The 10,633-nt window shown below is 41.6% G+C and overlaps 1 protein-coding gene across 6 annotated transcripts in view; it reads left to right on the top strand.

Annotated features, from left to right (window-relative positions):
• Window positions 1-443: 443 nt before the first annotated feature.
• Window positions 444-10,633, top strand: part of tfap2e (transcription factor AP-2 epsilon) — a 77,830-nt gene continuing 67,640 nt past the window's right edge. For 3 of the 6 annotated variants that reach the window (XM_078423456.1, XM_078423454.1, XM_078423460.1), the window contains exons 1-4: window positions 444-715; window positions 1,302-1,763; window positions 7,768-7,845; window positions 9,908-9,968. In XM_078423456.1, coding sequence (XP_078279582.1) covers window positions 689-715; window positions 1,302-1,763; window positions 7,768-7,845; window positions 9,908-9,968 — 628 coding nt within the window. In that variant the 5' untranslated portion in view covers window positions 444-688. The remainder of the gene's footprint in view (window positions 716-1,301; window positions 1,764-7,767; window positions 7,846-9,907; window positions 9,969-10,633) is intronic. The other 3 variants (XM_078423459.1, XM_078423457.1, XM_078423458.1) reach the window with 1 other exon arrangement.

The following is a 10,633-nucleotide window of genomic DNA, read 5'->3' as shown; positions in this document are numbered from 1 at the left end:
TATGTGTCTTTTAATGCTATTTTTAAAAAACATATGTATTGTTAAAAGTGTTCGTTTTCTGTTAAATGTCAACGATTAATCTGCTTCGTGAAAGGGTTGCTTCGTGCACTACTCTTGAGCTCTGGATTATTTGTTCACTTTGCGTACGATTTGCGGGCAACTGCGCGGTGGTTATGTGTAAAGCGCACACATGGACAGTTCTTATAAATAAAATGTTCAAATTGCGTTACACTAACTCTTGCTTTTTTTTTGAAATGTCTCTTTCGGTTCCACCACTATTTCCCTTTCCCTCCCGGACCAGGAGTTGCTCAATTTGATACAGGAAGTGCGCGTCCCCGGAGCCGAGCGTCGGGAACGCGCGGCGCTCGTTCACGCCTGGCTGATTAAAGATTTACTGATATTTAATAGAAGAGAAAGCCCGGACTCAGTGGGAGAGACACACAGCAAGAGAGAGAGAGAGAGAGAGAGAGAGAGAGAGAGAGAGAAACTCGGATCCCATCTTAGCCTCTTGGTTTCTCTTCCGAATAAATTCCCAGCACAAGGATCTTTATATGGATTTTGGACTCATTTTCTCCTAATTCTTTGGAGTTGCTCCGATTGAAACAAAACACACACACACACATACACACACACACACACACACAAAAGACTGGGATTGTTTGGGATTTGGTGCCCTCAGATCGCACAGATGTTGGTGCACACATATGCTGCAATGGTGAGTACGCAGAGAGGGAAAACCGCGCTGTTTATATCGAATCGAAGCTACAAGCGTTATCGGGGCTGCGCTTATTTTCTGATCGAGTAAAATACAACAGATGGTTTAGGCGACGCGTGTTGATTTTTTTATCCGCCGTTTTCGTTATTTTGGCTAACTTTTTACCCGTACCTCGCAACGATAAACGTGTCAAAAACTGCAACTCCCAAAAGGACAACTTTACCCACAGCGGAAAAGCAAAAGGAGAGAGCTGTGGGGACGAGGGGGTGCGTGGGGAGTGGCGGTGCTGGGGAGGGAGGGGGTCGTTTCTCCTCAGGGCTAGTGGTGGGGGTGGGTTGACTTTATTTCCGGATTTGCAGTCGATATATTCCCTCACAGTACTTTGTCGGGGGGAGGGAGGCCGATTTTACACATTGGCAGAAGTTCGGCGGTGAATTGAATTTAATACAGGACCACGAAAACTGCAAGGACCAGCAAGTTAAATGAAAGGAAGGAGCGGGGAAGGTTGTGTTGCTTTGCCTCACTCTATGCTGTGTGCAGTCGATGTGTTTCACTCCTGTAATGGGTCTTGTGTTTCCTCTCGCAGGATCGGCACGATGGAATGAACAGCAGCCACAGTGCCCGCCTCGCCCAGCTCGGCTCCATGAGCCAGGCTCCCTACTCCACGGCCCCGCCGCTCTCGCATACCCCTACTTCGGATTTCCAGCCGCCGTACTTCCCGCCGCCCTACCAGCCCTTGCCCTACCCTCAGAGCCAGGAGCCCTACGCCCACGTCAACGATCCTTACTCCCTGGCCAGCCCCCTGCACCAGCCCCAACAGCACCCGTGGCAGCAGAGGCAACGCCAGGAGGTGGGGGCCGAGCAGGGAATCCTGCACCAACCCCGGGGCCTGTCTCAGTTGTCAAGCCTTGACCATCGTCGGGATTACCATGGGCTCCGGCGGCCTGATGTGCTGCTCCACTCCGGCCACGGCCTTGACTCCAACCACGGGCTGGTTGACACGCTGGCTCTCCACGCTCTCAACCATCACGGACTGGACGATGTACAGGTAGGGGCTCCTCTCAGTTACACCGAGACGCGCCTCGGGACGGAGTTGTTCCAAGAAAGCTTGATCATTTTTGAATTAAATAAACTTCCTCAGGAATACAAATATAAATTTAATGTTATTTCCGACATTGCTCGGGGTATTTAAACTAAAATAAATAATGGCCGCGCATAAATATGAGAAGTTTTCCATGAATAGATTAGTTCTTCTGATTAGTTACCGACTCCGGTCTCCCTGTGGTAAGATCACATTGGACATGGCAGGAGCCGATTGCATTGTCTGCAAGCGCCGACACGATGTTTATACCAGCTCGCCAGTGCGAAAAGATATCCTGCTCTAACACATCGAATCCCGCCAATTATTATTACACGAGTGCACTAGAAAACAGTGCAGTCAGTTGTATTTTTTTCGAACTTGCGTTTTACCCTCAACCTATTTATATTTGAACGTTTTATTTCCTTTTGTAAATTGATTTCCAAATCAACTGTTTTTGCAGATTAATAAATGTGTCATTGTTACACGATAAATGTTTTCAAATTAAATCTGCGTAATTGAGATTCTATTTGAAAGAGGGAGCCAGGGAAGGTGTAACGTATCCGCTCCATATGTAGCACTGTTGACAACAACACTAGCTTGGAAAGAAAATTAAACTTAGTAAAACGAGTTAACTTAAACCAAGAAAAAGTGGCGTTTTATTAATAAGGCAGGCTCATCATCGGCACACTTTGGGGTGCGCCCCTTTGTTGTCTCCCCTCCACCTCCCCACCCCACCCACTCAACCCTTTGTTCCCATCTGTGTGTAGGATGGGTATGGGTTATTGGTTTGAATTTTAACTATGGCTGGGCGATTATAGCACAAAGTGACACGTTTCACTAAAAAGCATTGAGCTTGGATGCCGTATCCAGTCAAACCTGCAGCAACTCCTCCGCCCAATACACAACACAACGTCTTACAGGACACTTATGGCCATTCGGTCGGGTGAATGGCAAATCGCGCTGCACAGTTTTAGATCCAGTTATTTATGATGGTGGCTGCCTTTTCCGATAAATCCGGGGATGCCAGGATGTTCAAAACGAAAGTGACAACCCCAATGGCTCATCCTATATGTTTTAGAGACTCAGCAAGGCGCACAATAATGTGGTTCTGGTGATTACAATGTCACAGATTTTTTTTTGCACTTTTAATTTCGTAGATTAAAAGCAAAACGTATCTGAATTAAAAAATAAATCCAAGTCATACATTGAATTACAAAATTCGGTTTCCGCCTTTATTCAAGTTAACCTTAAACACGACAATAATTTATTAATATAATACACGAAAGATTTTAAGCCAGAGCCCTGAATTCGTTCTGGGCGGATGAGTCACCTCAAATAAAATCAAGAACGATTTAAGCTGAACATATCACTGTGTCCTATACTGTTGCTCCCTGGGCTCTGGTCCTGACGAGTTCAGTACAGCTTGGTCTCGGTGGATTGTTCCACTGAAAAGCTTTTCTAATTATAGGCTTTGTAAGCACAACTCGCCTTATTAACTCCGCTCGTTGGACGTGTGTGTAGTGTTTAACGAAAAAAAATAATTTGAGAATGGCAAACAAAAATTCGAGGGGATTAGTCTACCGTAGAAAGACTCGATTTGTTCATTCGCAGAAAAGAAAGACCATCGTTCTCAAAGTGGGCCTTTTACATGGACTGTGACCACTTTGGAAAAAAATGCCCTGTTAGGGCAACTTTTCCCTGTTATTTACAGAACTTTTCTGTAGTCATTTTACAACCGGGTGAAAAACGATAAATGATTTTCTTTTTCTTTGGCTGAATCTGTTCGGTCTCAATCCCCAGATACAAACTGTGCGCCGAACTAATACATCTCCTCATTGTTTTTCATTATGCTACATTATTTTTGTGAAGCGATTTTTACCTTTGTTATACCAGTTCAGAATTCAGTTTTTATATAAATCTAGGGAAGCGGATCAAAGAAAATAGAGTGTGAGTAAACGAACAAGGTTCTTTTTTTAAGTTTCAGAATTGGCATTATAAAACCTAACCTCCCTTTACTTTTTATTTATTGATGGTATTAAAATATATATGTTTTCTGTCCCTATCGCCTTCAAATCCACTCAGTCCAACGTCCCCACCAAAGTCCTGGAAGCTAAAACTTGATTATATTACAGGTAACATACCATCGGTTAAGTATCCTACAAGTGGATTTCTACCTAATGCGACGAGGAATAATCAACGTGATATTTTGCAGATGTCAGTTTGAATTGCATTCAGAATTTATTAAAGAATGATCTGCTTAATTTTTATCTGGATTCAATGATGACGTTGCCAATGTTTAAATCCGTGTCATAGTTAAAACGATGGCACAATGGTAAATTAAGATATTGTGATGTTCCCAAAAGTTTATAATTGAAAGGGGTAATTCTGTCAACCAGGTAACCTGATACAGTAACGAACGGTCTTTTAGCGAAGTGAGTTTCACCGCTAACCAAGTTTGAAGGTGTCTGCTACCGGGAGTATTAGTGCTGTCTCTGCGGGGTGTTTTGGTGTGTAATTCATATAGCACCAGAACCAGGTGCACTGTCTTAACGTGAGAAGAGGTTGGAGAGCAGCACTTCCATTTCCAGATAGACCCAAAAAGCTGGAGTAACACAGCGGGACGGGCAAAGAATGGGTGACGTTTCTGGTCGAGACCCTTCTTCAGTCCCGACCCGAAACGTCACCCATTCCTTCTCTCAAGAGAGGCTGCCTGTCCCGCTGAGTTACTCCAGCTTTTCGTGTCTATCTTCGGTTTAAACCAGCATCTGCAATTCCTTTTTACACACTTCAATTCCAGGTGTCAGTTTAATGAGAAACGGCTTGTCACTCGCGCACAGTTTCTGCCCCTGGTAAATAATTATTTCCAGATTAACACTTATCTCGTTTTCAAATACTGAAATTCCCACCGAAAGAATGTGTTTGAATAATAAAATTACCGGCTGCCGTTTCTCATTTAACCGTTACGCTGATCATGACATCATAGGTACTGATGGATTAATGATGCCCCAGTAAGAATTCCCATATATTTTAACATAAAGTCCTGAGCACAGTCCTTGAATGTTTATCATTTGTTTAAATAAGTTCCTCAATAAACTTGAAATTATTTACCAGAGAAACATCAATTATCATATTTGCTTCTTAGCGAAGGAAATAGAGCCAACTCGAACAGAAGTGGAAACACCGTATAATCTGGTTATATAATAAGGGAAATGTAATGACACACTGCCTTCAGAACACAGACTCTTAAAGGACATGAGAACACCAAGGACACATTGTAAATTCTCAGAACAGATACAACACAACCGACAACCACCTGGAAGTGAAGCTAATTGCGAAGAATCCGCGGAATGCTCGCCCTTGCTTTGTTTTTACTAGCTTTTATAGGAAGGTCCAGATAGTACAAGATGAGACTCCAGCGATACTTTTGCAGAAAACAAATCTTCATTTCGTTGAACTTTAATTTATTGTCATCCCACCCTATCCCCGCCCCTCCTTCCAATGTCACACGCTACAACGTCACATGTCCCTCAAATCTCTGATTTTCCGCAGCTTTATATTTCTCCCGTGTCACATTTAATCCAACATGCTAAATTCAATGCTAAATTTAGCATTAACATTTAATGCATTTAATGGTAAAATTCCTCTAGTTTTCTGCCATCACGTCACATTCCCTCCCCGAATGATCCAGGGCCAATTTTTAACTATTCGCTATCGCATTAGCCCGAATATCACATCCCTTTAATTCTACATATCGCAGAATCTCACCTTCCCTTAAAATTATATTACTCCAAATAAGCAAAAAATCATTGAAAATCCCTGCAGGAGAGAACGGTAGCTTTATCCTTCACAGGTGAAGGTTGAAAACTGATGTTCGGTGTAGTATTTCTTTCGACATCTTTTCCAAATTCTGAAATTGTTGTGCGCGTGAGAGTGTAAAATGCCAACCAAAAGTCTGTATCATCGCATTTAAATCAGAAAGCGAAGAAACCGCGGAAGACCAGTCCAATGGTAGCAATTTACTGAACGGAGATATTTAATGAAGTGCCAACTTGACTTGCATTGTTGCCTATTTAGGACTGCGCAGTGCAAGGAAGATTGGCTTTAGAATTATTAGAGTACGCGAAATTGGGAGAGCAAATAAGACTTATCAGGGTGACGTGATCGGACTCTTCGGCTATCTTTCGGTTTTGAATAGTATAAACATTCTGAGTAAAAGCTCTCTCCGAGTCCGAAGATCACCATTCACCCCTACCCAGTGCGAGTTATTTTGATATAAACCGATAAAGTAATCACAGCGAAGTGTTTATTGCCAGCAACGGCACACAGTTCCTTGAGGACTTCAATTTAGCATTAACCGTAACTTTCCCTAATTTAAAGCTATAACGCAAAAGGACATAATCCATGCAGTATAATTTATTCTTATTAGCTTCAGTAATTGTACTCTGTCGTTTGTTTTTAAATTTAAATTGAGATGAATACAAATACCATATTTCTCAAAATGCACGAACCAATACAATTTAATTTACAGAACTGAGATAAAAAATAATCTCACAAATTGTTAATATATATTTTCAGAATAGTTAGTTTAGTTTGAATTTTACTTTTCCTGCTAGATTAGCATAAAGCAAGAAATCAACAATATTGACAAAATATATTCGATTAACTGTTCTTAATTATACTTCAATTTACTTCTATAACAAATCATATATTGTCCCCCCCGTCTGCCGAGGACCTGACGTACTTGTATTAATGAGTATTAATGAGTATTAATCCCGAGCCTACTGCTCGATGGCCTCAAAATAGCAAGGGTAGTAAATTTGATCTGAGCAGGAGACTGATGGAAGTTTGTGATGGGCTTTCCTGATATCAGTCTATCTGTTAATCCAGGGTCAATCCCTATTTCTGCCTTGTACCATGAAATCCATTACGAAATGTTTGTTTTTCGACTGTAAGTGTAAATAGCAAAGTCGACGCCTTGAGATCCCAGTTCCATCAAAGAGGTTTTGAAGTGATATGTAAACGGCACCAGTAATTCTCCCAGAAAAATAAGATGAACGTGGCATTAAAACGATAGCCCGGATATGTCCAAAGACGTACAGGTATGTAGGTTAATTGGCTGGGTAAAATGTTTTTAAAAAATTGTCCCTAGTGGGTGTAGGATAGTGTTAATGTGCGGGGATCGCTGGGCGGCACGGACTTGGTGGGCCGAAAAAGGCCTGTTTCCGGCTGTATATATATGATATGATATGATATGATATTTCGTGTTTACAGAAACACGGAATACCAACTTTCATTTCAAAGTTATGTTCACTTCAATAGCAAAGAATAATCAAGAGGTTTGCAATTCGTGTACAGTAAGATCTCTCTGTTCGACGCGACAAATCAAAATAACCAAACGTAGTACTGAAGAATGGCCGGACATTCACAACGACGATCAATTTACTCAGCGCGGGTAAAGTGGTATGTTGCTGTACACTCCTACTCTTGTGAAAGAGCGCTCAAGAGATCCGAACAGTCCAGAACCAGCGCGGCGAACTGCAATCAGGCAGACCACTTCTGTCAACATGTTTAGATGTAAATAGGATTTCCTGTTGATGATGATTATGTCGTATCACAGATGCTATAGCTTAATTCCCAAAGTGGCCATAAACAACCAGGACATATGGAACTAATTCTGGTGCCTTATAACACAGATCTGTTTGCATGATGGGTACTGTGCGGTGAAACTATTTTAACTCTTTAAAGTACCCGGTGCCCATTGCAGTTAAAAAATATAATAGTAGACCCAAGAACTGGGGTTGAGGCCAGGTGAGGGGGGGGGGGGGGGGGGGGGTAGGGGTTGGGAGGGGTGGGGATTGGAGTGAAAGGGCTTAGACCGGTATTCTAAATTATACTAAGCAGTGCATGATATTCATGGATACATCAGATAAGATAGCCACGTATGCCTCTTTTTTTGTCCCTTTGTAAAAAGACCCGGCTGAAAGCACGAAAAGTACGACAAGGAACCAAATTTTCATCCCATATCCCTTCCCGTTTATTGTTTAATGAGGTAGGCTAACAGTTTTATCGCTCAGCTTTTTGTTTGTGATAATGATGTGATTGTTGATCAGAATTTAACATTGGGATTTGAGAGAAAAAGAGAAACGGTTGTTGTGAGGCCATATACAATTTATGTAACCACTAAGTATGTTTGACTCTGCGAATCAAATATTCTTATCTAATCATAATGAATAGCTTGAAACGTGGGAAACCATTCGGAATAAGGATTAGGGACATATATTTCAACCATATGAAAGTTTGACTCAACTTTCTTGTCAGGACTGAGAGTTGATTAGGTTTGACGTCAGCCCAAATTCAAGCGTAAATCCGTGCACTTATTTCCGCAAAATGAATTGTCTAGTCGCAGCAATTAAATGTCAATTGTGCTTCACTTGTTCGCCTCATTTAATAATTATTTGCTACGAACAAATTAAAGTATCCAATCTTATTTCACATTCCTTAAATATTGTTGGAATCAGATCTGTGATAATTAATTTGAAAGACTTTCCCTTTTCTATTTCGAAACGATTACCAATATTCCTTGGTGATTTATTTTGAAAAAAAACCCCAAGATGCAAACACTTCGTGGATTAGGGATAGAAACACAGCAATAAATAGCAACGTGTAAATTTCAGAATCATCGTCTCCACTGCACCAGTCAGAAATATGACCCTTCAAATAATTTAAGACCAGACGTGTAAAAATTAGTCAAGATCCACATACACCATAACATTTTGAACACCGACTATCCTGTGTACCATACATTCTCAACATTGCGATGCAGCATATACAACCGTGCGCGCCCCTACTTTTAATGAGTTTTATATTGACATAAGTATAAATGACGAACCCTCCATTACTATCGGCATTCTGGAATATATCTAAACCGCAACGAGCAAAATAAATTGGCGTGACCTTTCCCATTCATTATGAATTCTTGTCTTTAACAAGGTAGACACAAAATGCTGGAGCAACTCAGCGGGTCAGGCAGCATCTCTTGCCTACCTTCGATTTAAACCAGCATCTGCAGTTTTTTTCCTACACATCTTGTCCTTAACAAGTATCAAATTTGAAGTGCTCTTATTTGTAAACTGATCCTTTGCCCAGATTCAAACTATGCCACTGTCAAAATACTTTAATCGGCTTCCCCGGCTGCACAACAAGAAAGTAAAAACATTGGACAGATGAACAATAAACAGAAACATATCGGGGATATAAATGCCTGTAGGTCGTTTTGAACTTTCCTCGCTGAATGTATCCTAAACTGTCTTTCGATTCTTGATTGCACTGAAGTCACCCGTAGTTGTGCAAAGATTTGCATTGACTGTGACTTTTATTTGGGGGTGGAGGGGGAGAGGGGGGGGGGGGCGCAGTGTTCGGAGGCGAGGGTGGCATTGAGAAGCCTCAGGCGCAAAACGTATGTGAACTTTAGTTGAAGTTGGCGGGTCCGGGCACAGAGAAACACGCAAAGGTTCTTGAAGAAAAGTTGGCAAAATGGAAAGAAAGGTACACGCCTCGATTATACAGATAATCTCTAGGGGGAAGTGCAACATCGGGACGATAAGTGGTGACATTAGGCAATACATAAAGGACCCAATGCTATCGGTGGTTTTCATTCCTTGATTTAGAATGCTTTCACACGTGGATTAGTTTCTCATCAATTCGGATGCATAGGCGCGAGGGAGAGAGGGAGAGGGAGAGAGAGAGAGGGGGGGGGGGGGGGGAGAGGGGAGAAAGAGAGAGATAGATAGATAGAGATAGAGAGAGGAGAGGAGAGAGAGAGAGAGAGAGAGAAGAGAGAGAGAGAGAGAGAGAGAGAGAGAGAGAGAGAGAGAGAGAAGAGAGAGAGAGAGAGAGAGAGAGAGAGAGAGAGAGAGAGAGAGAGAGAGAGAGAGAGAGAGAGAGAGAGAGAGAGAGAGAGAGAGAGAGAGAGAGAGAGAGAGAGAGAGAGAGAGAGAGAGAGAGAGAGAGAGAGAGAGAGAGAGAGAGAGAGAGAGAGAAAGAGAGAGAGAGAGAGAGATTGTCACTGCAATAAGGAAGTTAAATAAACGATTCGTCCTTTTTCCCTTCAGGCCGTGGATGATAACGGAAGCCCTGGGATGAATTTATTGGACCAGTCTGTAATCAAAAAAGGTAAACGACTTCGCCTGCACTGTTCTAACTGAAATAAATGGAACTGATTGTTCGTGTACCTGTCGTATGAGATATATATTCTTGGAAATGGAAATCTGTTACATAGCAAACATATTAAGTTTTCCACCATATTACCGAGTGAACATTTACACTCATAGGCACACCGACTGCGGATAATATATGCTTGACCAGAAATCAATTTACAAAGTTACTCAGTTTTGACAATGTTAACTGCATTGGTTATTTTTTATGGGAAGCCGACTCCTGGGATATGGCAGAGTATTAATATTTGAGATAGATCTGTTTCAATACACTTGTTTGAAGAGATTTGCACCTAAAAGCGTTTAGTAAACAAAAATCATCGGAATAATATTTCTATTTCCCTTACTATAAATTCGTGAAAGGTGAAGGATAAGCATATTGATGTTTTTTTAATAATATTTTGTACGTGGGAGGTTGTCCGACTAGCTGTGCAGCAGCTGAGAGCTTGTTACATGCGGGCAATGAGTCACATTCCGCAAGCTCCAGTTGTTTTATATTTTTGTACAAACCTGAAGGTTGGTTAGAAATTATTTGCAATGCTGACAGTTACTTGCGAATAACAGGCTTCGAATGGTTTGCTATTTTAGTGCATAAAATATTGACGAACGCTAACATTACTTATA

The sequence above is a fragment of the Rhinoraja longicauda genome, chromosome 27, assembly GCF_053455715.1.
Source record: "Rhinoraja longicauda isolate Sanriku21f chromosome 27, sRhiLon1.1, whole genome shotgun sequence".
NCBI lineage: Eukaryota > Metazoa > Chordata > Chondrichthyes > Rajiformes > Arhynchobatidae > Rhinoraja > Rhinoraja longicauda.
This window is presented reverse-complemented; position numbering and strand designations above follow the sequence as displayed.